This window comes from Pongo pygmaeus, chromosome 19 (genome assembly GCF_028885625.2).
Source record: "Pongo pygmaeus isolate AG05252 chromosome 19, NHGRI_mPonPyg2-v2.0_pri, whole genome shotgun sequence".
NCBI classification, from domain to species: Eukaryota; Metazoa; Chordata; class Mammalia; order Primates; family Hominidae; genus Pongo; species Pongo pygmaeus.
The window spans coordinates 93279692-93306548 of NC_072392.2; the positions used below are offsets into that span (position 1 = coordinate 93279692).

The 26857-nt window shown below is 48.4% G+C and overlaps 2 protein-coding genes across 3 annotated transcripts; one reads left to right on the top strand and one right to left on the bottom strand.

Annotated features, from left to right (window-relative positions):
• Positions 1-179: 179 nt before the first annotated feature.
• On the bottom strand, positions 180-6940 carry ATP5PD (ATP synthase peripheral stalk subunit d). Its single transcript, XM_054456327.2, has 6 exons — positions 6811-6940; positions 3830-3961; positions 3484-3580; positions 1413-1484; positions 529-591; positions 180-383 (listed from the first exon to the last, which is right to left on the bottom strand). Exons 2-6 carry the CDS (start codon positions 3949-3951, stop codon positions 252-254), a joined length of 486 nt encoding a protein of 161 aa, XP_054312302.1. The 5' UTR covers positions 3952-3961; positions 6811-6940; the 3' UTR covers positions 180-251.
• Positions 6937-25358, top strand: KCTD2 (potassium channel tetramerization domain containing 2). Of its 2 annotated transcripts, XM_063655943.1 has the most exons (7): positions 6937-7185; positions 7305-7475; positions 9120-9228; positions 12908-12999; positions 19511-19606; positions 21599-21724; positions 22493-25358. In XM_063655943.1, the coding sequence occupies exons 1-7, from the start codon at positions 6937-6939 to the stop codon at positions 22520-22522; spliced, it is 873 nt and encodes a 290-aa protein (XP_063512013.1). In that variant the 3' UTR covers positions 22523-25358. The 2 variants fall into 2 exon arrangements, with proteins under 2 accessions (XP_063512013.1, XP_054312301.1); XM_054456326.2 differs by having other exon boundaries at positions 7054-7475.
• Positions 25359-26857: the final 1499 nt, after the last annotated feature.

Here is a 26857-nt window from a genome sequence, read left to right on the forward strand (position 1 = left end):
GTTGCCATTTCAGCAGTCCTAGGGCCTCAGTAAGTGCCGCCTACATAGCCTGTCAGACAACCAGCCCAACAAACCTGTCTAGGCTCACCTTTCCATTTAAACAAAAACCCTGCTGCCAGTGAGGCCACCTCAGAAGAGAGGCTTAATTATCTCAACCACAGAGAAGAAGACACACCCAGAACTGTATAATTATTATTTTTAATGTCCAGAATGTGTAATACAAAGGCCAGAGCTTCCTCCTGGACTCAATTTTATAAATTCTCAATTGGTTGGTGAGGCCAATAGGGATACTTTTTCTTGTCTAATTTGGTTTCTGGGAAAGCTTCATTCAAGTCCTCAATGGTCATCTGATCAAATGGAATTAAGTTCTTCATCTTCTCCATCTGGAAAGAGGGGGAATGTGTTTAGTTAATGTAAACAGAGACGGGAAGCAGAATATCCAAGGCAGGTTCCTGCCACCAGGTGAAAGATGTGTGGCCATGAAAGAGAGAAACGACATTATAGGCAACAGCTACCCATCATCCTTACCTCTTTCTCATATTCTACAATCCTGGCCTTTGAGAGAGACACCCACTCAGCACAAGATTTCACCTTTAAGAAGAAAGAGAAATTCAGTTCTGAAACCAGGCTGCATTCTACCCCAGCAGCTGCTAAGGTAGGAGTCGTCCCAGCCCACTCTGGCTGTCCTATTGCTCTATAGAGAAACCGTGGTTACCCTGACCACTTGGAGGCGCTCACTCTGAGAGGCAAACCACAGCTTTTCCTAACACTCACAGAGAAGCCCATATGGAAGACCAGCTTAGGATGGCAGCACCCAGCTGCTTCTGCGAGTTCCTCATCCGAAGACCTACAGAATGCCTGTTTTCACAGGGCTCAGCCACTGAATGGTCAGGACACGCCACCTGAGCACCTAGCCAGACTTCTCTTTGGTGGAGCCACTGAGTTCCAAAGTTTGGCCTACAGTGCTTTCAAGCAAATAATTAGGTATTTGAATACTACTTAGATAATTTTTCTAATTCCAACTCCTTGTTTTTAATAGCTTTGTTGAGGTATATCTGAAATATGATAAAATGCACATATTTAAAGAACACTATTTGATAAGTTTTGATATTTGTATCCACCTGTGAAACTAGCAGTCCCCTCTCAACCATCCCCAGGCAGCCACTGTAGACAAACTACATTTTCTAGAGTCTTACAAAGATAGAATCATATGCTATACGCTTCTAGTTGGCTTCTTTCACTCAGCATAATTATTTTGAAATTCGTCCATATTGTTGCATTTATTGACAAGACATTCCTTTATATGGCTGTTAACTCTTTTCCATTTAATTCACTCTACCTTAACTTAGCTATAATAGAGAGCTGTCAAGATCAAGAGAATTTTAGAATAAGCAAGAGCCTCAACTACTTACATCTTCTTTTTCTTCGGCATCCACCTGGGCAGTATATTTATCCTCTGGCACGGGAATCTTCAGGGCATTAAACTACAAACACAAGGACAGTGAGTCGTCGCCAATACACCCAGGAGCTCAAAGGGCTGGAAGCTACGAATCCTTAAAGGTCATACTGAAAGACATTCTGTGTCCCAAGCGGAAACCAATACGCATCTCAGTATTGGAGTAGAAAGAATATTAGACTGGGAACAGGAGCTCAAAGGTCTTCTCAGCCCTATCACTAACTGGGAACCCTGGACAATTCTTTATTATGATGAGCTTCATTTTCTTCATCTGAAAAGGACAGCTGGACTTGATGACCAAAAAAATGGCCTCTTAGCATCTTGAATTGTAAAGAAATTCTGATTTCTCTTCTGCATGGAACCCTAGAGAGCTGACTGGTGGAAGTAGCACTGCATAATGAATGGTCTCCTTAGAAGACTGCTTAGTGTTAGCCGGTCGCGGTGGCTCACGCCTGTAATCCCAGCACTTTGGGAGGCTGAGGCGGGCAGATCACCTAAGGTCGGGAGTTCAAGACCAGCCTGACCAACATGGTGAAACCCCGTCTCTACTAAAAATACAAAAATTAGCTGTGCAAGGTGGCCGGCACCTGTAGTCCCAGCTACATGGGAAGCTGAGGCAAGAGAACTGCTTGAACCTGGGAGGCGGAGATTGCAGTGAGTTGAGGTGGCCCCATTGCACTCCAGCCTGGGTGACAGAGCAAGACTCTGTCTCAAAAAAAAAAGACTGCTTAGTGTTACGGCTCCAGCACTTAACACTACCTGGCACAGAGTAGGCCCTCCATAAGCATCTATGAATGAATAAGCAAATGAACTCTGGATATTGAGATTTGTGTAAATATCAGAGGAGGACAGATGGATGAGAAGTTACAGCTACAAGGGACAGTTAAAAAGAGCAGAGGCTGGCCATGGTGGCTCATACCTGTACTCCCAGCACTTTGGGAGGCCAAGGAGGGTGGATCACCTGAGCTTAGGAGTTCAAGACCAGTCTGGGCAACATGGCGAAACCCTGTCTCTACCAAAAATACAAAAAATTAGCCAGGCATGGTGGTGCTGTGGTCCCAGTTACTCGGGGGGATGAGGTGGGAGGAAGGCTTGAGCCCGGGAGAAAGAGGTTGCAGTGAGCTGAGATGGCGCCACTGCACTCCAACCTGAGTGACAGAGTGAGACTCCAACTCAAAAAAAAAAAAAAAAAAAAGAAGAGCAGAGAGGTGGATTGCCTGAGCCCAGGAGTTTGAGACCAGCCTCCAGCCTGAGCAATATGACAAAAACCTGTCTCTACCAAAAAAAAAAAAAAAAAAAGAAAATTAATCAGGTGTGGTGGTGGCATGCGCCTGTAGTCCCAGCTACTCAGGAGGCTAAGACAGAAGGATGGCTTGAGCTTGGGAGGCAGAGGCTGCAGTAAGCTGAGATCGCCCACTGCACTCCACCCTGGGTGACAGAGCAAAACTCCATCTCAAAAGAAAAAGGACAGGAAAAGAGTAGAAAAAAACGTCAGTTTGTTCCAAAGGGAGACAGGAAGGAAGCTAAAAGGAACCCAGGAGGTGGGCAAACATTTAACTTGAAAGCCCTCTGGCGCATGGTGGTGCATGCCTGTAGTCCCAGCTACTCGGGAGGCTGAGGCAGGTGGATTGCTTGAGCCCAAGAGTTCTGGGCTGTAGTGCGTTATGCCGATCAGGTGTCTTCACCAAGTTCAGCATCAATATGGTGACCTCCCAGGAGCAGGGGACTACCAGGTTGCCTAAGAAGGGGTGAACCGGCCCAGGTCAGAAACAGAGCAGGTCAAAACTGTGCTGATCAGAAAGCTCTCTGGCTCCCAGATTAAGGCTACACTGTACTGCTGAATGAACAGAGCCTAAATTCCTGCACCTATTTACAGTTCAATCGACCACAAGGCCTTTGGCCATACACATCTTTCCTAAGCTTCCTTAGGGATCTGGCTGTCATGCTGTGTATGTAATTATCCCTGTTCCTGCTCTCTACCCACAGGCATGTTACAAGCTCAGTGCTTTAGAGGTGTGAAGTCTCACCTTCTTCTCAAAGTCATCCACCAAGCCGGCCTTGGCCACTTTGGCCTTGTAGTAAGCCCAGTCGATAGCTGGTGGATTCTCAGGTAAAGAAGCCAACCTGCCCACAAGGAAAGGCAAAAGTTAGGATTGTTCATAAGCAGCAGAAAATTCACATGGTAATTTTCCTACCCCTTCTTCCTATGGCCTGGAGGGTCACCACTTTCCTCTCCTAGGATCATCATGAAAATGCAAGGATTTCTTTATATGTTGTCATAAGGGCATCAAGAATTCATATGTAATTCCTTAATACTGTTTTGTTTCTAGATTCAGTGGCAAGTATGGGGTTCCCTCTCAGAAACATACTGACCTGGAGGTGAGGGTCTCATTCCAGGATTTCAGGGAACTAGCAATTGCCTTTTGGTTCTGGGGTATGATCTCTGCAAAAGCTGCCCAGTCAATGGTTTTTAGAGCAAGTTTTCGCCCAGCCATCTTGGGGATCCTGAAAAATAAGTCAAATAAAAACAAGGCTTTTTTATGAGGTGAATTTTCAGTTGGGAAAAATGATAAATAACAAAATAAGAGCTCTTAGAGAGAATCCTTTAAATCTTAGAAACATGCAAGTCTTCATAAGAATCACTTGAACCCAGGAGGTGGAGGCTGCAGTGAGCCGAGATCGCATCACTACACTCCAGCCTGGGAGACACAGCAAGACTCCCAACTCAAAAAAAAAAAAGACAGTGTAACTTTTCAAATTCAAGGTAATTCAAGGTGCTGTAATCCCAGCACTTTGGGAGGCCTAAACGGTTGGATCACCTGAGGTCAGGAGTTCAAGACCAGCATGGCCAACATGGCAAAACCCCATCTCTATTAAAAATACAATAATTAGCCAGCCGTGGTGGCCCGCGCCTGTAATCCCAGCTACTCCAGAGGCTGAGGCACAAGAATCACTTGAACCCAGGAGGCAGAGGTTGTAGTGAGCTGAGATCACATCAGTGCACCCCAGCCTGGGCGACACAGCAAGACTCTGTCTCGAAAAGGAAAGGACAGTGTAGCTTTTCAAATTCAAAGTGTGCAACGTGGCATACAAATACATTCTCTCCCAACTCCTATTTAGCCTTAAAAGCCCAGCTCTCTAGGCTGGGCGCAGTGGCTCATTTCTGTAATCCCAGCACTTTGGGAGGCTGAGGCGGGCAGATCACTGGAGGTCAGGAGTTCAAGACCAGCCTGAGCAATAGGGTGAAACCCTGTCTCTACTAAAAATACAAAAATTAGCCAGGCGTGATGGCATGCACCTGTAGTCCCAGGGACTCAGGAGGCTTAGACAGGACAATCGCTTCAACCTGGGCGGCGGAGGTTGCAGTGAGCTGAGATAGCGCCATTGCACTCCAGCCTGGACGACAGAGTGAGACTCTGTCTCAAAAAAAAAAAAAAAAAAACCCAGCTCTCTTTATCCCCTCCATGTGCCTCTGGAAGTATTACTAAAAATAACACTCTTGTTGCATAAAAGTTAATAAAGAAATTTCCACCCAGATTGTGTTTTATTCACTGATTCTCCAGTAGACAGAAACTGACACATACCTAAGTTTCAACAAGCCTTAAATAGAGCACTCTCTAGGCTAAAATTTACTTATGTGTAAAATGGGCATTATCAGTCCTGCTTGCCCCAGAGGGCTGCTAAGAGTATCACATGAAATTGTGCACATCAACTTGCTCCATAGTTTTACAAACTTAAAAGGGCTATCCCCTTCCAACTAAATTGGTAATACACCTGCACCTTCTTATTCACATCGGATTATACCCTAGCAGCACCAGCACATGTTCTGCACTTTTTTTTTTTTTTGAGATGGAGTTTCACTCTGTCCCCCAGGCTGGAATGCAGTGGCATCATCTTGGCTCACTGCAACCTTCATCTCCCAGGCTCAAGCGATTCTCCTGCCTCAGCCTCCGGAGTAGCTGGGATTACAGGCACCCACCACCACACCCAGCTAATTTTTGTATTTTTAGTAGAGACAGGGTTTCTCCATGTTGGCCAGGCTGGTCTGAAACTCCTGATCTCAGGTGATCCACCCGCCTCGGCCTTGCAAAGTGCTGGAATTACAGGCATGAGCCACTGCGCCCGGCCTGCATTTTAAGAGGTATTCAACACATGTGAAAATGTGAGAAAAATACGGAAAACGACTACAGCCACTTAAAAAAAAGGCAGAATATAGGAAAATAGTCCTCTTTAAGTAAGACCAGGGTCAGATATTAAAAGACTGCAAAGTCAAAGATCTCTATAAGCTTGGAGTGGAATACAAGGGAGGCGGAAGCAATCTTTCTCAAGATCTTCAAGAAAGTTGTCAAACACCTGTCCCGTCCCTCCTTTCTTTCTCAGGACAGCTTGTCTCCTGTTGTGGAGGGGAGGTGTTAAGGCAATTGGCATGTGATTTTAAAGTTACCAGGGAACCAAGCACCCTTACAGACTTTCCCAAACATCAGTGGAAAGTAGAAGTCACAAATAATTTTGTGTGTGTGTGAGTGAGACGGAGTCTCGCACTGTCGCCTGGGCTGGAGTGTAGTGGCGTGGTCTCGGCTCACTGCAACCTCCGCCTCCCGGGTTCAAAGCGATTCTCCTGCCTCAGCCTCCCGAGTAGCTGAGATTACAGGCGCCTTCCACCACGCCCAGCTAATTTTTTGTATTTTTAGTAGAGGCAAGGTTTCACCATATTGGCCAGGCTGGTCTCGAACTCCTGACCTCGCGATTCGCCCACCTTGGCCTCCTAAAGTGCTGGGATTACAGGCGTGAGCCACCGCGCCCGACGAAATTTTTTTTAATTCTTAAAAATCTATTGCTTAATCCCCAGCGCCTAGAACAGATCATGCGCATAAGAGGTGCTCAATGAATCTTTCTTGAATGAGTAACCGAACTCTGCACCTGAGGAGCCCTGAACGCTCTATACGTTCGAATCCTGGAAGCTGCCGGAGGGAGGGGAAGGGCGCAGCTCCGCAGCCAGCTGAGCGTCCCTCGGCAAGTTAACATTGTCTGTGTAACGTTTCCCCAGTCCCCCCACCAAACTATTGAAGTCTGCCGCGCTGGGAGCGGACTGCACGAGACGCGGCTTGTGGCAGCGCCTAAATCAGCGGCGCCCGGGACACAGCCGGGCCCCCGTGACCCCGCGCGCCAAGGAGGGCTGAGGAAGGGATCGCGGGACGAGGAGCGGCAGCTACACAAGGGCCAGTCTGCCAGCGGGGCAAGCCGAGGGCCCGGCGTCCTTGATGGGGGCGTGACAAGGGTCGGCGTGAGGTTTGGAGAGGGCAGAGCAGAGGAGCCCTCCAGGGATCGGATCCAATGCCCCAGTCCCCACTCACCTTCACCGACCCCAGCTGCCCACGGTCCTCCGCAGCAAGTAACGGAAGTGGGTCACCGGAAGATGTTTCCTCAGCCAACCCCAAAGCCAAGGGGGTGGGCCTTGCTTCTCAGATCAGCCAATAGAGATGAGGGCTGGTTCCGGAAGTATCTCCCCGGGGGCGGGCACAGCGCCTCCGCCGCGCGGGTCCCCGGGCGCTGGTTGGGGGCGCTCCCGTCCCTCTCCCCTCTGCCCCACCCCCGCCGATGGGCCGGCCCGGCTCTCCCTGCCGAGAAATGGGCCGGCCCGGCTGCGCGCGGGCAGCAGCGGCGGCGGCGGCGGCCCAAGATGGCGGAACTGCAGCTGGACCCCGCGATGGCGGGGCTGGGAGGGGGCGGCGGGAGCGGGGTGGGCGACGGGAGTGGCCCAGTCCGCGCGCCCCCCAGCCCACGCCCGGCTGGCCCCACGCCCCGCGGGCATGGCCGCCCGGCTGCTGCCGTCGCGCAGCCGCTGGAGCCGGGTCCCGGACCACCCGAGCGGACAGGGGGCGGCGGCGCGGCCCGCTGGGTCAGACTGAACGTGGGAGGCACCTACTTCGTGACCACCAGACAGACCTTAGGCCGGGAGCCCAAGTCATTCCTCTGCCGCCTCTGCTGCCAGGAGGACCCGGAGCTGGACTCAGACAAGGTGTGCCCCGCCCTCGGGCGCGCCCCCGGGCCTTCGGACCCCCTGGTTTCTCCTAGATCGGTCCCCAGAGTCCTGAGACACGCTCCTCACAGGCAGCCCCCTCAGGCCGGGACCCCATCCTCCCCCTGCCTCCCACACTACTCGCAGGGGCCTCAGAGGGACCTCCCACTCCCCTTCTGCCATGCTGAGGCATACTCCGGCTTTTTCCCTGACCCCGCCCTTCGTTCTCCGAGACTCCTTCCCACACTGCGCCCACCTGCACCCACGAGAACGCACTCCACACCCCTTCTCCATATTCTCTGCCCCTGACATCCCACTGAGATCTGCATGAGTTTTCCCTGGCTCCACTTCAGCCCCCCCACTGCCGGTGCCAGATGCATCCAGAACTGGGTCAGGGTGAGCTCAGGCATCCTTGTGGCTTTCTCAGACTCCCTCTCGGACCCCTCTGCCAAGTTGGGCTTCGACAGCTGCAGGAAGTGCTCCTTGTGATATCACACTGCTTTCTTATAGTCCTGGTCGCAGAACTTTTATGTGTTTAGTCACTGGTTTAGGTCCATATTTAGATCAAATGCGTTTTTTTGGAAAGAGGTTACCGTTTGCCGCTGCAAATCTAGGCTAAGACAGAAGGAAAATGAAAATTTTCCCGGGAAAATTTTGGGTAGGATGCGTGGCTGCTAACCAAAGGGTTGAGAGGTGACAAGACACTTAAACCATTTCTAGTTTGAACTGTGTCAATTTCTTTTTAACTTTACGTGTTCACCTTTAAGTTCTCAACTTAAAGGCACTGACCATAACTCACACCATCTTATATCCCATATAGCACTCAGCTGGTCACCTCAAAATAGAGCTGGAATTTGTTGTTACAAATGTTGTAAACATTTGTTGTTTTCGTTTATTCCTCTTCTCTAAGAAATCTCAGATTGATGGAAACCTATCCTGCCCTAACTTTAAAGAGATTTCAAAACCCTTGCTTATAAAGGAATTATTTTTATCTACCCTGTATCCTCCTTGTGGTAATAGAAGCCAATTTCTTCTTGTTCCTTTTACTGTAAAGATGAGTAGGATTAAAGCTGCTCAGAGCCAAGTCCTGGCAGTATCAAGCTTCCTCTGGGCACAGAGCTGGGGTGTGTGAGATTACAGCTGGCAGTGCAAACTCCCACTGATGTTGGCCTTGAGCTCAGGAGCATTGCCAACTACACAGAGGTTTTCTTGGAATTAGGAATGCAGTTCAGAGGCAGTGGAAAAGTCAGAATGCCCATCTCAAGCAAATATTTCAATTACACAGCTATGGCATTTTCTCCCTTTCTTAATAACAAACACCCTACAGAAGAATGTTTGTCACTGTAATTATTGTCCGGGCAAAGATTTCGAATTCCAGCCAGTAAGTAAATGCCTAAATGAGTATGACTGTCTGTAACACCCTACCTAAGATGATATTAATGTACAAGATACATAAAGCTATAGCTTTCTTACCAATAGTTTGTGATAAACAAATGTGTAACAAAATTTGCCATCACTAAAGTCTGTTTTAGCTGATGGAATGAATTGTCTTGGGGCGCTGACAAAGATGGTGAAACCCTGCCCTGCCTTTGTTTAAAATACTCCTCAAAGCTCCACAATGATACCCTTGTGTTTGGTTGGCAGGATGAGACAGGAGCCTATCTGATTGACAGGGACCCCACCTACTTTGGTCCTATCCTAAACTACCTCCGCCATGGGAAACTCATCATCACTAAGGAGTTGGCAGAAGAAGGTAAGAGCACTGTTTGCATTGGGGATTTTCAAAATGCAAGTAGAATCTTTAAAGTTGTTTTACAGATTTCAATTTTGTTTGACATTTTCATCAAGCTCATGTGCAGGTATAGTTTCAGGTTTATGAAACAGAGCAGAAACTACCAGTCTTGTCTGAGGGAGTCATGATTAAGGAAGCCTCCTTAGGCTTTGTTCAGCTTCCTGGGTGAGAAGGAAGATAGGTATCTCAGCTTTGCAGATAACTTCAGGAGTTCTTTCCGAATCTCCAGAATTGTCACAATCCTTTTTTTACATTTATTTGTGTGCTAGCAGTGAGTGTCTGTAGTCTGAAGAAGCAAGACATCTCTGACATTCAGTTATTTATAGTTTTAATTTTGGTTTGAACTCGCAGTTGTACAAAAATAATAAAGGCTTGGCCTCATTTCTTTTAAGACTCTGGCCTCATGCTTCCCTATAAATGTTTGCAGCTGACCTAATTCATTCTCTAGTTCATTGTCAGGTGTATCATCACTTGCTGTATCTTTGTGGTTTGTAGGGCATTGGGACTGTAAGTGGGTCTAGTCCACTTTCTACAAGGCTTGGCGTGGTCCCACTGAAGGCATTCAGTTGTAAAGGGAACTGTCCCTAAATCCAGGGCACCCTGATCTGGGAGCTTTGGCTCTGAGTAAGAAAGCTTGTAATGGCTGTACTAGTTAATGAAGTGACAGCGAAACAACTCTGTTTCAGCCAGTAGAAAGAGGAATTGCTCTCTTTTTTTAAATGTCCCTTTTTAAACAATATTTCAAATGCACAGAGAAGTAGTGGGAATAGTACAGTGAATTCCATGCATCCACTACCCAGCTTCAACAATTACCAACTCATGGGTGATCTTAATCTTATTTCTTTTTCTTTTTTAATTTTTGTGAGTACCTAGTAGGTGTATATATTTATGGGGTACATGAGATTTTTCTTTTTTTTTTTTTTTTCTTTCCTTCGCTCAGGCTGCAGTGCACTGGCACGATCTCGGCTCACTGCAACCTCAGCCTCCTGGGTTCAAGCGATTCTCCTGCCTCAGCCTCCCAAGTAGCTGGGATTACAGGCGTGCGCCATCATGCTTGACTAATTTTTTATATTTTTAGTAGAGACAGGGTTTCACCATGTTGGCCAAGCTGGTCTTGAACTCCTAACCTCAAGTGATCCACCTGCCTCAGCCTCCCAGAGTGCTGGGATTACAGGCCTGAGCCTCTGCACCTGACCTGAGATGTTTGGATACAGGCATGCAGTGTGAAATCAGCACATCATGGCGAATGGGGTATCCATCCCCTCAAGCATCTATCCTTTGTGATACAAACAATTCAATTACCCTCTTTTAGTTAAGTATCTTTTCTAATGCCTTTAATTTAAAAAACTTTATTTTGAAGTAATTTAAACTTAGAGAAAAGAGCAAGAATAACACAGAGAACTCCCTATATCCCAGATTAACCAATTTTCAATGTTATTTTTGTCATATTCGGGATTTGGGGAGATCTTTTTGTTTGTTTTTTAAGAGTCAGAGTCTCACTATCTTATCTTGCCCAGGCTGGTCTCAAACTTCTAGCCTCACATGCTCCTCCTGCCTCAGCCTCCTGAGTAGCTGGGATTATAGGCACGAGCCATCATGCCCAGCTTTTTTTTTTTTTTTTTTTTTTTTTTTGAGACGGAGTCTTGCTCTGTTGCCCAGGCTGGAGTGCAGTGGCGCAATCTCGGCTCACTGCAAGCTCCACCTCCCAGGTTCACGCCATTCTCCTGCCTCAGCCTCCCGAGTAGCTGGGACTATAGGTGCCTGCCACCACACCCAGCTAATTTTTTGTATTTTTAATAGAGACAGGGTTTCACTGTATTAGCCAGGATGTTCTTGATCTCCTGACCTTGTGATCTGCCTGCCTCAGCCTCCCAAAGTATTGGGATGACAGGCGTGAGCCACCACGCCTGGGCTTTTTTTTTTTTTTGGCGACAGAGTCTCCCTCTGTCGCCCAGGCTGGAGTAAAATGGCACGATCACAGCTCACTGCAACATCCACCTCCCGGGTTCAAGCGATTTTCCTGCCTCAGCCTCCTAAGTACCTGGGATTACAGGTGCATGCCACCATGCCTGGCTAATTTTTTTATTTTTAGTAGAAATGGGGTTTCACCATGTTGGTCAGGCTGGTCTTGAACTCCTGACCTCGTGATCCACCCGCCTTGGCCTCCCAAAGTGCTGGGATTACAGGCGTGAGCCACCATGCCCGACATTTTTTTTTTTAAATCATATTTGCATTGTCCTTCATTCTCTCTTCCCCACTCCCTACCCCCATCCTCTTGCCTCTCCCACCACGGTTATTTCTGAACTATTTGAGAGTAGATTGCAGATTTCACCCCTTAATATTTGTATATATTTCCCAAGAACAAGGATATTCTCTTATGTAACCACAGACAGTACAGTTATCAAACCCAGGAAATTTAATACTGATGCTTTTATCTACAGTTTATATTGCAGTTTTGTCAGTTGTCCTAATAATGGCCTCTATAGCAAATTTGTTCCTGTAGGATCACACATCTCATAGTTGCCCAAAGGCCTTTGAGTTCATTTAGCATGCAAGTCTTTAAATGGTTGCCTTTTATATTGTTCAGATGATGAGCATCCTATTAAGTTTGGCCCACATACATTTGTACACACACCTCCACCCCCACCCCCAGTCCTTTTGAGGGCAGATTGGACAAAAATATCAAGTTCAGGAGGTGTCCAGCATGACTAGTTCCAGGAACTAAGTGACATATGGGAAAAGTGTCCTGCAGCTAATGGGCAGGTGCCAGGGAGGGAAAGGAGGGTTGAAATGGAGTGAGCAGAACATACCCTGGTGTTTGACTAATTTATGTTGGAGAAAAGGTCATGGGTTTACCGAAAATAGCAAAGAGATATTTCCTAGCAGAAGGAGAGAGATTGGATTTGCATTTAAATAATGCAGTTTTTAGGCCAGGAGCTGTGGCTTATGCCTGTAATCCCAACACTTGGAAGGCCAAGGTGGGCGGATCACTTGAGGTTAGGAGTTTGAGACCAGCCTGGCCAACATGGCACAACCCCATCTCTGCGAAAAATACAAAAATTGGCCGGGCACGGTGGCTTACGCCTGTAATCCCAGAACTTTGGGAGGCCGAGGCAGATGGATCACCTGAGGTCAGGAGTTCAAGACCAGCCTGACCAACATGATGAAACCCTGTCTCTACTAAAAATACAAAAAATTAGCTGGGCATGGTGGCAAGCACCTGTAATCCCAGCTACTTGGGAGGCTGAGGCAGCAGAATCTCTTGAACCCAGCAGGCGGAGGTTGCAACGAGCCAAGATCATGCCATTGCACTCCAACTTGGGCAACAAGAATGAAACTTTGTCTCGGGCTGGGGGAAAAAAATACAAACATTAGCCGGGTGTGGTGGTGTGTGCCTGTAGTCCCAGCTACTTGGGAGACTGAGGCAAGAGAATCATTTGAACCCAGGAGGCGGAGGTTGCCGTGAGCCAAGATCGCACCACTGGACTCCAGCCTGGGCGACAGAGTAAGACTCCATCTCAAAAAATAAGTAAATAAATAAATAAGCAGTTTTTAGCAAGCATGTAACCTTCAGCCTCTCCTTGGTGTTTTTCTGGCAAAGTCTCCCACCTATCTGACTGCAGTTTTGTCCTTGTTCCAGGTGTGCTGGAGGAAGCGGAGTTTTACAACATCGCGTCCCTTGTGCGGCTGGTTAAGGAAAGGATACGGGACAATGAGAACAGAACTTCACAAGTAATGTATTTGGAACTGTTAAGGAGGGATGTCTCAGGTGGGCTTCTGTTGGTCGGTCTGTGATTTGAAGAGGATGCCTTTACCCTTAGAGCTGGAGGTGTGTGTGGAACACCGTTTGCAGTGCAGGGAATGCACACCCAGCCAAACTGCACAGGAGAAGAGAAGAAACCACAAAGAAAACAGAATAGGCCTATGTCCCAATAGAATGAGAAGATTGTCGCTGCTCACCAGATGGCAGGAGGAGGCGCCCAGGGCACTTTAGGTCCAAAACCTGTTCTCTGCCCGAGTATGTCTCCCTCCTAAAGACCATAGAAGTCTTGGTTCCACCTGTTGGCCACTCTTTTTTTTTTTTTTTTTTTTTTATGAGATGGAGTCTCACTCTGTCGCCCAGGCCGGAGTGCAGTGGTGCAATCTCGGCTCACTGCAACCTCTGCCTCCCAGGTTCAAGCAATTCTCCTGCCTCAGCCTCCCGTGTAGCTGGGACTACAGGTGTGTGCCACCACGCCTGACTAATTTTTGTATTTTTTTAGTAGAGATGGGGTTTCACCATGTTGGTCAGGCTGGTCTCAAACTCCCGACCTCAGGTGATCTGCCCGCCTCAGCCTCCCAAAGTGCTGGGATTACAGGCGTGAGCCACTGCACCCAGCTTGGCCGCTCTTTATGGAGATGAGCCTTTAGCATGTGATGGAGTCACATACGGCTCCTGTGAGCCACTTGAAACCAGTCTCATGGGGTAGGCTTTAGCAGCTGCTTGTGAACCATGCTTTTTTTTGAGACAGAGTCTTACTCTGTCCCCCAGGCTGGCCTCCCAAAGTGCTAGGATTACAGGAGTGAGCCACCGCGCCCAGCCTGAACCGTGCTTCTAAGAACATAATATCAAGCTGCTCTTTATGATGGTGTCTTGATTTTGTCGGGGAGAGGGAGGACAAGGTCTCACTCCCGTTTCCCAGGTTGGAGTGCAGTGGCATGATCACAGCTCACTGCAGCCTTGACTTCCCAGGCTCAGGTGATTTTCCTACCTCAGCCTCCCGAGTAGCTGGGACTACAGTTGCAAGCCACCACACCTGGCTAATTTTTTGTATTTTGGGTAGAAACGAGCCTTATTGGCCAGGCTGGTCTCAAACTCCTGAACTCAAGCAACCCACCCACCTCATCCTCCCAAAGTTCTGGAATTACAGGTGTGAGCTACTGCACCTGGCCTTGATTTTCATATTAACTCAGATACAGTAACAAGAGTGAAAGGGAATTTGCCCACCTAGTTAGAGGAAAGAAAGATGTTAGGGCACATCTATTTCACATCCTGCCATTCGTCGTATGTTTGTCATGTGTTTGAATGGCCATAATAGCTTCTCTTTGGCCCTTGGGATTCTGTAAGTAATTGAAAGTCCTTGCCCTCAAGAAGCTTGAAGTTGGCCGGATGCGGTGGCTTACGCCTATAATCCCAGCACTTTGGGAGGCCGAGACGGGCGGATCATGAGGTCAGGAGACCGAGACCATCCTGGCTAACACGGTGAAACTCCATCTCTACTAAAAATACAAAAAAATTAGCCGGGCATGGTGGTGGGTGCCTGTAGTCCCAGCTACTCGGGAGGCTGAGGCAGGAGAATGGTGTGAACCCAGGAGGCGGAGCTTGTAGTGAGCCAAGATAGCACCACTGCACCACTCCAGCCTGGGCGACAGAGGGAGACTCCATCTCAAAAAAAAAAAAAAAAAAAAAAAAAAAAAGAAGCTTGAAGTATAGCCAGGAAAATAGACCCTCTCTTTCATGCAATTAGACTGTTTTAAGAAACTGCAACTACAGAGTTAACAGTAAGAAGGCAAAGTCGTGCTCCACCATGACTACCTGTCTTGTAGCATAATTGCCTCTTTTTCCATCAGATACTGGTGGCAGATGCTTTAGGTATAATCTATTGCAGCACAGAATTGTCCTGCCATTAAGAAGGCAGGAATATTATTCTTTTTTCTTCTTTTTCTTTCTTTCTTTTTTTTTTTTTGAGACAGTTTTGCTCTGTCACCCAGGCAAGAGTGCAGTGGCATGATCTTGGCTCACTGCAACCTCTGCCTCCCAGGTTCAAGCGATTCTCATGTCTCAGCCACCTGAGTAGCTGTGATTACAGGTGTGTGCCACAACGCCTGGCTAATTTTTATATTTTTAGTAGAGATGGTGTTTTGCCATATTGACCAGGCTGGTCTTGAACTTCAGGCCTCAAGTGATCCACTTGTCTCAGCCTCCCAAAGTGCTGGGATTACAGGCATGAGCCACCACGCCTGGCATAAGTTTACTTTTAAAAGTAAAAAATAATGCCTTGCTCTTTCTGTGTTAGACTTCATATATCAAAGTTTTCTGGCTCTAGGCCAGGTATGGTGGCTCACGCCTGTAATCCCAGCACTCTGGGAGGCTGAGGAGGGCGGATCACTTGAGGTCAGGAGTTCAAGACCAGCCTGACCAACATGGTGAAACCCTATCTACTGGCCGGGTGTGGTGGCTCATGCCTGTAATCCCAGCATTTTGGGAGGGCGAGGCGGGTGGATCACCTGAGGTTGGGAGTTCAAGACCAGCCTGACCAACATGGAGAAACCCCGTCTCTACTAAAAATACAAAAGTAGCCAGGGTGGTAGCACATGCCTGTAATCCCAGCTACTTGGGAGGCTGAGGCAGGAGAATGGCTTGAACCCAGGAGGAGGAGGTTGTGGTGAGCCAAGATCACTCCATTGCACTCCAGCCTGGGCAACAAGAGCGAAACTCCCTCTAAAAAAAAAAAAAGATAGAAACCCTGTCTACTAAAAATACGAAAATTGTCTGAGTGTGGTAGCGGGCGCCTGTAATCCCAGCTACTTGGGAGGCAGGAGAATCGCTTGAACTGAGATAGGAGAGGTTGCAGTGAGCTGAGATGGCACCACTGCACCCCAGCCTGGGCAACAGAGTGAGACTCCATCTCAAAAAAAAAAAAAAAAAATTTTCTGGCTCTAATGGAATATTTGGATGAATTACTGACACTAATGATGAAAAATTAACTCTTTTATCCACTTTATCTCTAGCAGTTTGCAAAAGTGAAGAGAAGGGCTTATTCATTTCGTTTTCTTCCATCTAGCCGACAGCTGAAAGGCTCCTTTTTGATGTTCAAAGGTGGCTTTGTAGTTGGTTTGCAGATTACCACTTGGAATGTGATCCAGTGTCACCAGTCTCTTTGCTATCTTACCTTTACGTGGTATCTTTCACTATTGTAGATATTTAATAGTTTAGACATTTTGGTAATCTAGCCTTATCCTCAATTTCCCACATTCTAAAAAAAATTGTTTACTATTGATTTTGATGGTACCATGAATTATGTAATTTGAAGTGATTCAAGTCATGGTACCTGAACATTCTCCCTTCTTCGTCATTAGCTAATTCCTGGAGAGCATGATAAGATTTCTGTTTGATGACCGCAATTAAATTAATTAGTCTTCTAGATTCTGAAGGCTCGTGGATTTATACCGCTTTGGAAACTTTTTTGTTCTAGGAACGTCAAGACCTTTTTGATGTTAACTATCTTTCCATCTGTCCTTTTTATGTAGTGAAACTGAAAAATGGATTTGATGTTATTCAAAGACACCCTCTTTTGTACTTGTTGTATGTGGCTCTAAGATGAAGTTGGCTGTGTGTGGATTTTCGTTTTGTTTCATTTTGTATTTTTCTTTATTTTTTTGTGTGTGGATTTTCAAACATGTTATCTCCTTGAACTTACTTGTAGCCCCTCACACATGCAGGATTCAAGTTAAGCCCAAGATGTGGGCCTCAACCCTACCTTCGGTTTCATGACCTCTTAGCTCTTAGTGGCTGCCACCACCTAACTACTTTCTTCTTTCTGTTTCTTTTTTTTTTTTGGAGACAGAGTCTCGCTGTGTTGACCAGGCTGGAGTGCAGTGGTGCGATCTCAGCTCACTGCAACCTCTGCCTCCTGGGTTCCAGCGATTCTCCTTCCTCAGCCTCCCGAGTAGCTAGATTACAGGCATACACCACCACGCCCGGCTAATTTTTGTATTTTTAGTAGAGACAGGGTTTCCTCATGTTGGCCACGCTGGCCTCAAACTCCTGATCTTAGGTGAGCCACCCACCTCAGCCTCCCAAAGTGCTGGGATTACAGGCATGAGCAACCATACCCAGACTCCTATTTCTTATAATAGTATTTTTTGTAGGTGGTTGATCTTGGTGCATTTCAGAGCACAAGTGGTTTACTTTGGAAGGGAGAAAAAAGAGGCAGTATAATGGCATCTTAAATACCTGGGATTTTGACAGCTGTGGCCAACATCACAGATCTTTTGTGATACTCTGAATTTTGTACTTTATACATTTGGTTTCCAAAATATGTGGTTAGAACCAATTAAAATCTTCAGAGGATTTGTACTATATGTAATATGGAAGGAAATCTTTGAAATCCTTAGTACTTTGGTTAATGATAGTTATACCTCTTTTTTTTTTTTTTTTTGAGACAGAGTCTTACTCTGTCACCCAGGCTGGGGTGCAATGGTGCGATCTCAGCTCACTGCAACCTCTGCCTCCCGGGTTCAAGCATTCTGCCGCCTCAGCCTCCCAAGTAGCTGGGATTACAGGCACGCACCACCTCACCCAGCTAATTTTTTGTGTTTTTAGTAGAGATGGGGTTTCACCATGTTGGCCAGGCTGGTCTTGAACTCCCAACCTCAGATGATCCGCCCACCTCGGTCTCCCAAAGTGCTGGGATTATAGGCGTGAGTCACTGCACCCGGCGATCATTATACCTCTTTTGGGAGAAAACAGAAGAAAAAATACAGCATTGTTGGCCGGACGCAGTGGCTCACGCCTGTAATCCCAACACTTTGGGAGGCCGAGGTGGGCGGATTGCCTCAGGTCAAGACCAGCCTGGCCAACATGGCGAAATCCTGTCTCCACTAAAAATACAAAAAAATTGGCTGGGCACAGTGGCTCATGCCTGTAATCCCAACACTTTGGGATGCCGAGGTGGGCGGATTGCCTCAGGTCAAGACCAGCCTGGCCAACATGGTGAAATCCTGTCTCCACTAAAAATACAAAAAAATTGGCTGGGCACGGTGGCTCATGCCTGTAATCCCAGCACTTTGGGGGACCAAGGCGGGCGGATCACCTGAGGTCAGGGGTTCGAGACCAGCCTGGCCAACATGGTGAAACCTCGTCTCTACCAAAAATACAAAAATTAACCAAGCATGGTGGTGGGCGCCTGTAATCCCAACTATTCAAGAGGCTGCTGAAGCAGAAGAATCGCTTGAACCCAGAAGGTGGAGATTGCAGTGAGCTGAGATGGCGCCACTGCACTCCAGCCTGGGCGACAGAGCAAGACTCTGTCTCAAAAAAGGAAAAAAAATAAAACAAAAATTAGCTGGGCATAGTGGCACATGCCTGTAATCCCAGCTACTCAGGAGGCTGAGGCAGGAGAATCGCTTGAACCGGGGAGGTGGAGGTTGCAGTGAGCCAAGATCGCCCCACTGCACTCCAGACTGGGCAACAGAGCGAGACTCCATCTCAAAAATAATAATAAGGCCGGGTGCGGTGGCTCATGCCTGTAATCCCAGCACTTTGGGAGGCCAAGGCAGGTGGATCATGAGGTCAGGAGTTGAAGACCAGCCTGGCCAACATGGTGAATCCCGGTCTCTACTAAAAATACAAAAATTAGCCAGGCGTAGTGGCAGGTGCCTGTAATCCCAGCTATTCGGGAGGCTGAGGCAGGAGAATCGCTTGAACCCGGGAGGCAGAGTTGCAGTGAGCTGAGATTGCACCGCTGTACTCCAGCCTGGGTGACAGAGTGAGACTGTGTCTTAAAAAATAATAATAAATAGGCTGGGCGTGGTGGCTCACGCCTGTAATCCCAGCACTTTGGGAGGCCGAGGTGGGTGGATCACGAGGTCAGGAGATTGAGACCATCCTGGCTAACACGGTGAAACCCCGTCTCTACTAAAAAATACAAAAAAATTAGCCGGGCGTGGTGGCAGGCGCCTGTAGTCCCAGCTACTTGGGAGGCTGAGGCAGGAGAATGGCATGAAGCTGGGAGGCGGAGCCTGCAGTGAGCCAAGATTGCGCCACTGCACTCCAGCCTGGGCGACAGAGCAAGACTCCGTCTCAAAAAAATAAATAATAATAATAAAAAATAATAATTTACCTTATTTTTGACTTGGGGAAATGGATTAAATCTAAGTTTGTTGGCATAGTTGCTCAATCATTCATCCCTCTGAAGTTCAGAATTATTTTACCTTTTTTTTCTTTAATTCCTTGGATACGTTTTTATTGAAAAGCCACAGTATGCTGGCTTGTGGTCATTTAAAAAAAAAAAATTTTTAAGAGAAGGGAAAAAAAGAAACGCCACAGTACTATTTGTAAAAGGGGATAGTGGGTGGCTGCCAAGAAAAGATTTCCAAGCAAACTCCTTTTCAGTGTTTATTCATTTGAAGAGCCTCCTTGGGGCAGCTGCAAACTGTGGTATCCTTGGTGCTGTTCTCAGTCTGCGCCTGGTCATTGCAGGGCCCCGTGAAGCACGTGTACAGAGTCCTGCAGTGTCAGGAAGAAGAGCTCACGCAAATGGTGTCCACGATGTCCGACGGCTGGAAATTCGAACAGGTACATGTCTTACAGAGCAGCAATCCCAGGCCCCGTTCAAGGGGTCTGCAGCTCTTCAAACAATCAGTGTGGATGGCCAATTAATAACCATGGGAGATGGGTACAGCCAGGTGGGATCCTATTCCAAAACATGGGCAAAGAGCCATTTGGTGGGCACTGCTGTCCTAGTGGTACGTGAGGAGTTGGGGAAACAGAGGAGCATCATGTCTTAGCTTCACACCCAGAAGCCAACAAGCGGTTTAGGCTTGAAGTGCCTCAAAGCCTTTGGTTTTTGTTCCTTCACAGGGATTGTAGAATGAGTCCCTAAAGGAGACTGGGATTTGACAACAATCCTTCCATTTTTTTTCCCAGGGTCAGAACTTTTTGGTTCTGAATGTCTTATGTAATCCACCACGAAGAGCTCGGTGAACAGCTGTGCTAGGAAGGATCAGGCGCCCTGGGAAGTGTGGTGCGGCCGTTTGTTTACCCCACTTCTCTCCGCCTCGTGCTTACGATTGAGCTATCAAAACAAAGCTATGACAGTTGGAGCTTCACTGTTTTCCTCCATTAGATGGCAGACTTGTTAAATTGTCTGTTGCCTTCAAAACATAGGAAGGCCAGAGCGAATAGAGTAAATATGATTTTAAACGGATTATGCCTACTTATGTGTAGAGTTTTAAGAGGTCAACAGCTGTCTCACCAGACGCTTACCTTCTAAAAGAAAACTCACACTTTGCATTAATGCTGTTATCTCACAGATCAAGTGCAAAGCTGTCTCTGCCTTCAGAGCCGGCGGTGATTATTCCTCACACTTAGCTTCCACCACGGAATCCGCTCTGCCTGTGTCTGTCAGCCTGGTTCTTACTGGGCATGGGTTGTAAAACGTTGCCAAGGGTTTAATGCCCTCCACTCCAGAAGTATTTTTCCTAATATGAGCTCTTAAGCAAAGGATTTTTTTAATGTATTCTTTGTGAAACTAAAATGAATAATTTCTTGTTAATTTTTCATCTTATTACTGTCCTGTGGGAAGACGGAGGGTGTTCTCATTGCCTGCCTTCTGGATGAGGAAGTTAGTTTCAGGCAGGTGGAGGCACCCCCAGACCCGTCCTACCGCAGTCAGCCATGCGGCCCACGTGAGGCCTCGCCTGCTCACTGGGATGCCCTCACCCTCAGCCTGAGCTGCTCCCCTGCGTGTGTGTTTCCTCTTTAGAATTAAATTCTGAATTCTATTATCCAAAAAGGTTAAAAGTACCAGCATGCTGGGCACGGTGGTTCACACCTGTAATCTCGGCACTTTGGGAGGCCATGGTGGGAGGATTGCTTGAGTCCTGGAGTTCAGAGACCAGCCTGGGCAACATAGTGAGACCCCCCTTCTCTATCAAAAATAAAAGAATTAGCCAGGCATGGTGGCACACACCTGTAGTCCCAGCTACTCAGGAGGCTGATGTGGGAGGATCACTTGAGCCCAGGAGGTGGAGGCTACAGTGAGCTGTGATTGCACCACTGCACTCCAGCTTGGGTGACAGAGCTGGACCCTGTCTGGAAGTAAAAAGTACCAGCAGCATATGACTTCCAGTAGCTGATCAGTGATTGGCTTGGTGCTTTCCAGAGCCTCCTGTCTCCAGTCTAGGGCTTCTGCTGATAGAGGAGCCAGCTGTATGTGTGACTGAAGCAAGTGTCCATTTTGTTGGCAGATGCGTTCTGTCTTCCCTTGGTGTGCTCGAGGGGGCGTGGGCATGTTAATCCTGCCGCTGACTGTGAGGGGACTTTAGAGCTTGGGTGAGGGGACAGTGGAGCTCATACTTTTCCTCCTGGGGAGGCCTCACCAGTGATGCCCTGATGAAGGACAGGCCCATTTCTCCCCGGGGGCTTTGGTAGTCACAGAGAACTCATATAAAGAGTTAAACCTTTGAGAACTCAAACAAAAGTTCAGTCGGAAGAGGGGTGATTTGTGTAGCACTTTCGTATGTTAAGGTGGCCATGTGAATGTTCACCGTATTCTTGGTTCATCAGCTCATCAGCATCGGATCTTCCTATAACTACGGCAATGAGGATCAGGCAGAATTCCTCTGTGTTGTCTCCAGAGAACTAAATAATTCTACCAACGGCATCGTCATAGAGCCGAGCGAAAAGGCGAAGGTAAGGAGCCCCTCCCCCGGGCAGTTGCCTCTGGCTTGCTTGTTTGCACCCCCTCCGTGGGCTTTTCCTGAACTCTTGCTCCTCACTTCTTCCCTGGCCCTCTGGAGCCAGTGTTGCATTTTCCCCTCGTTTTGTTCTTTTTGACTGTTGTAATTTAAATTGGGAGTTACGGAGCACTGACAGGTGTTTTTAGTTAGGAAATATGAACCTAAAAAGGGTAGACTTTGTCCATCCTCTGCCAAATCAATGAAAAAGAAAAGCTGGTTGCTACTAATTACTACAGGGTAGGATTTCTGAATTCAGACTTGGAAAGTATTTTGCATTTATTCTTTAAAACTGTTCTTTTTTCACTGCCTCAGGAGAAAAGGGTGTTTTCTTACCTTCGTGACCTTTACCTCCCTTAAGTTCCTGGAAAATTGTTTGGCACTGTTTCTTTTCCCTCCACTGTGCACCCCCCTCACCCCCAACACACACACACACACACACACACACACAGAGCTTCTAAATCGTGGATACCAGGTAAGCTGGAACCACTTCCTTTCAGTTGGCAAAGCTTTGGTCCAACAGCACATAAGCTTTAGACCCAGCTGTGTCCAGCAAGAGAGTGTTTCGCACCAGAAGCACTGCGGGTGAGGCTGCGGCTGCACCCCTGCTTGCTTCCTGGGATGACAGGACCGTCATGCCACTCATCGGGTCCAGTGGAAAGCATCCCCCGACATCTCTGTCTCCCTCAGCAGCCTCAGCCTCTCCCCAATCTCCAACTTTCAGATTCTTCAGGAGAGAGGATCGCGGATGTAAACTAAGACCCCGAAAACTCCAGACCTTCAGGAGAGCAGTCAGCAGAGCCCCTCTGTGAAGTGAAACCTCGCTCCTGTCCAGTGACCGAGCCACTGCAAAGCACAGCTGAGCCTGGCCCCCTGTGAAGAAGTGTTCTGGTCAAAACTAAAGGAACTCGCTCCCCACCTGCAGGACTCCGAAGACAGATGCGACTTCCGGCTGCAGAATACCTTTTCAGAAACCTGCTTTCATTTGCTTAGCCAGTGTTAGATCTTTACAACAGCAGCTGGGCTGGGTTCCCAGTCGGAGCCTTTTGGGGATCTGGGGGATGAGGGCGGAAGGCCTGGCTCCTTGGAAATGGCCTGTACTTTAAGGAAGCTGAAGCAAAGAGGATTGTTCCTGTGCCGTGCCATGGTTTCACCCTATGTGTGCCACATTGGACGTTAGCAGCTGCTTCGGAACACCGTCCCTCCTATGCACCCTCCAAGACCTGCAGCAGATGCAAAGGGTTCTAGCTGCAGTTTGTCGACTTGAGGTTTTAGGTAAAGCATAGAGTTGCCAGAGTACCCCGCATTCCCATGAATAGGGCCTCCAAGGAAAGGGAGGATGGGGTGTCCTTTGTTGTGATTGGAGGTTGGTGATCATTGCTCTGGATTTGGGGCTCCCGGCTGCCACCACATGCAGCTTTGCCTCAGCTTTCTCCAGCAGCCGGGACCCTCTGGAGAGCTTGTTTTCCCTCTAAGAGGAGGTTTGAGACAGGCGGCGTCCTGCACTGAGTCAGACAGACAAGTGGGAGCTGTAGGAACTGTACCTGCGGCCTCTTCTTACTCCCCATTGACCCTGTCTTCCTTCCCTGGCTTTTTCAACTGGACCAAAGATGAAGGCACTTATGGACCCGTTGATGGCTTGGAGTGGGGAAGGCTGTTTCTTTGAAAGTTGCCAAATGTGTTATGTTGTTGTGTCTCAAAGAGAGTTATTTCCATGACTGTCTCTTGGAAATGCCTTGACTGAATGTGCAATATTTGTGTCTCTTGGTTTCTAACCTTGGTGGACCTGCTCCCCTCTGTACTGTCCCCAGTGGTGTGTATGTATGTGCTGGGCAGCCTGGGGACCCCCTGTGTCTCTGACCACCCCTCCCACCCCCGCCATTACTTTCTTTTCTGGAGTGCCATGCTGGCGAGGATCCAGATGCGGCAGCACCCTCTTTCGGGCTGCATCCACAGAGTTTGTGTCCACACTTTCTCTCCAAGTATGTGGGTCTCGCTGAGCAGTCATGGAATGCGGTGGAGCCAGGGGACCCTGTCCGCCCCCAATAACTTTCAGTAGTATGGCAGATGGCACAGAGAAAGGGAAGGGGCTCTGGGGACTGCTCCTTCTATGAAAGCCTCCTCGAGCCACGTGCTTCTGGGCACCTGCAGAAGTGATGTCCTCTGTGCTCCACAGCTCCCCTGCTTGCCAAGGTACGTCTGGGTAGTAGTTTCTGGAAATGACTGCAGACTGTGCCAAATGTCTTTTGAGCTTCTGACCTGACGATGCCCAGATGGCTTAACTTTTCCCTAGGACCCTCACTCTCCTTTTGTTTCTCTGTATCTGTAGCATAGCATAGAACCCAGTATACAGGGGTTTCTGCTGACACATCAACGTCTACACACCTATGCGCCACATTTTACAGCTGTAAAGTGTTAGATGAACTGCCATCCTCAGTAAAAGCAGCCACCCCTTCAAGAGTCACAGGCATCCATCCAGTCATATCTTCCAGAGAAAAAAAAAAGTTAGATGTAGCCAAGGAAAGTAGTGATCACGGGAAGGACTGCTCTGAGCCGGGTAGGATGGAGGACTTTGGAAGAGGCGCTCCTTGGCCAGGTCCAATGAGTAACATCAGACTGACAGAGGAAAAGCAGCTTGGTTTGCAGCCTTGTGCCCAGTCTCATTGAGGCACTTGTCTCTGTCTGCTTTCCTGGGGAATGCCTGATCAGCGTGGGCTGGGGCTCCTAGACCAACCCCAGCTTTCTCACCAGGTTCAGCAAGGAGGCCTCGGGGGCAGACACCAATGTTGAGCACCTTCTGAGGGCGCCGTTTCCTTCATTCCTCTTAGATTCCATAGTTGCCGCCATGAAAAGACTGCTCTTGAGCCCCAAGGCACAGGCACGTGCTCCGGGAAATAGACAGGAGTGGTATTTCTGCCCTCTTGGAGGGCTGGTGTTCACCAAGTTTCCCTCCTCGCTGCAACGCAATGACACCTGTATTGTTCCAGCGCTCCAGGACCCTGGTTTCTTAAGATTTCTGGGAGCGTTGTTCACCCACCCCCTTTAGGAACCAGGCTGGTGTTCTTGCTTGAAAGCCTTGTGCCCTCCGAGTGTCTGGCTGATCACATCAGAGAGGTCTGCGTGGCAGTTTGGGGCTGTCACGTGACCAGTGACCCACACTCTGCTGCCCAGTACTTCCAAGTAGGGAGGGTCCTGCCTTTTTCTCTGCCCTAGGTCTGGGACGCAGGTGATGCCAGCCAGGCCCAGGAGTGCCCAGCATCCCCCAACTGATGACACAGTAGCACTGATTCTGTCTTTTCCTCAGAATCTGGCCTTTTTCCATGGCAATGAGGTGGGGCCCAGCCTCCTCTAAAGTGGCTTTGTTTCTGCACAGTTGTAACTGCTCTTGGGGGTGTCAGTGAGGCTGGGAGCAGGGAGCCACGGGATGCTGAGAGAGGAGGCCCGAGAGGACACCCCACCCTCCAGCGTGGCCTTTGATCCGGACCTTAGGGACGAGGCTGTCACTGGTGGGCATCCTCTGTTCCTCTTTGTGTGTTTGAATAGTCTGAAATGCTGTGAGTTTTTTTTTGTGAATAAAGATATGAAACAAACTTCTGAATCTCAAGAACTCTGGTGTGTTTTCCATTACTGCAGTCTCCCAGTTCCCCCGTCACTTCCTGTCGATGGTTCTCACATGGGTTTCAGGAGATGACTTAACTACCTTTCCTACCAGGACAGCTGACCAAGTCCTTTTCTCCTGCTACTGAAACCACCAAAGGGGGTGTTGGGCCTTCTCCCTCCTCCCTTTCATTTTACTGAATCTGAAAAGACCCAGAGAATGCAGAGAAACAGAAGGTGGGACAGATGGGCTGCCCACCAGAGAGCTGGAAAGAGACAAGGGGAGGAGTGTGAGGTTTTTTTTGTTTTTTTTTTTTTCCGAGATGGAGTCTCGCTCTGTCGCCCAGGTTAGAGTGCAGTGGTGCAATCTCGGCTCACTGCAACCTCTGCCTCCCATGTTCAAGCAATTCTCCCTCGGCTTCCTGAGTAGCTGGGATTACAGGCGCCTGCCTGCGCGCCTGGCTAATTTTTGTATTTTTAGTAGAGACAGTATTTTGCCGTGTTGGCCAGGCTGGTCTCGAACTCCTGACCTCAGGTGATCCTCCCGCCTCGGCCCCCCAAAGTGCTGGGGTTACAGGCATGAGCCACCATCCCCGGCCATGAGATGGTTTTTAAGGGACAAGTCTTTCTGGAAGAGAGTGAGTGACTAGGTATAAGGAAGAGGATGAGTGAGAAACGTTTGGTGACAAGTAACCAACAAACAAGTATTGATCACTTCAGCATCAGGCGGGGCGTGGGATCCTCAGAAGGTGTTAGTCCCTTCCGGACAGCACTTTCAGTAGGGAGACAAAACGGACTCACACAGCTTAGTGAACAGGATGTGTGGGTGCATCCGTCAGGGTCCAATTGAGAGACCACAGCAGTTGTTAACTGGTAGTGGAGAAAGGAAAGGGCAGGAGTGGACACTGAGGCATCACAATGTAGGGATTGCAGGGTGCAGTCCTCACTCCTGGGACCTGAGAACAGTGGGAAGACATTGGGATTATTAAAGTGGAGATTTGGCCGGGTGCAGTGGCTCACACCTGTAATCTCAACACTTTGGGAGGCCGAGGCAGGCGGATCACCTGAGGTCGGGAGTTCGAAACCAGCCTGACTAACGTGGAGAAACCCCATCTCTACTAAAAAATACAAAATTAGCCGGACCAGCTACTCGGGAGGCTGAGGCAGGAGAATCACTTGAACCTGAGAGGTGGAGGTTGTGAGCCGAGATCGCGCCATTGCACTCCAGCCTGGGCAACAAGAGCAAAACTCCGCCTCAAAAAAATAAAAGGGCTGGGCGCAGTGGCTCACGCCTGTAATTCCAGCACTTTGGGAGACCGAGGCGAGCGGATCACGAGGTCAGGAGATCGAGACTATCCTGGCCAACACGGTGAAACCCCATCTCTACTAAAAATATAAAAATTAACTGGGCATGGTGGCGGGTGCCTGTAATCCCAGCTACTCTACTCGGGAGGCTGAGGCAGGAGAATGGCTTGAACCCAGGAGGCAGAGG

Coding starts and splice junctions, on each gene's coding strand:
- ATP5PD (XM_054456327.2), bottom strand. CDS start 3,951: ATGGCTGGGCGAAAACTTGCTCTAAAAACCATTGACTGGGCAGCTTTT. Junction 1,485..3,483: donor TGGATGACTTTGAGAAGAAG/GTGAGACTTCAC, acceptor TTGTGTTTGTAG/TTTAATGCCCTGAAGATTCC. Junction 592..1,412: donor ATGCCGAAGAAAAAGAAGAT/GTAAGTAGTTGA, acceptor TTCTTCTTAAAG/GTGAAATCTTGTGCTGAGTG.
- KCTD2 (XM_063655943.1), top strand. CDS start 6,937: ATGAGGGCTGGTTCCGGAAGTATCTCCCCGGGGGCGGGCACAGCGCCT. Junction 7,476..9,119: donor CGGAGCTGGACTCAGACAAG/GTGTGCCCCGCC, acceptor TTTGGTTGGCAG/GATGAGACAGGAGCCTATCT. Junction 9,229..12,907: donor TAAGGAGTTGGCAGAAGAAG/GTAAGAGCACTG, acceptor TCCTTGTTCCAG/GTGTGCTGGAGGAAGCGGAG.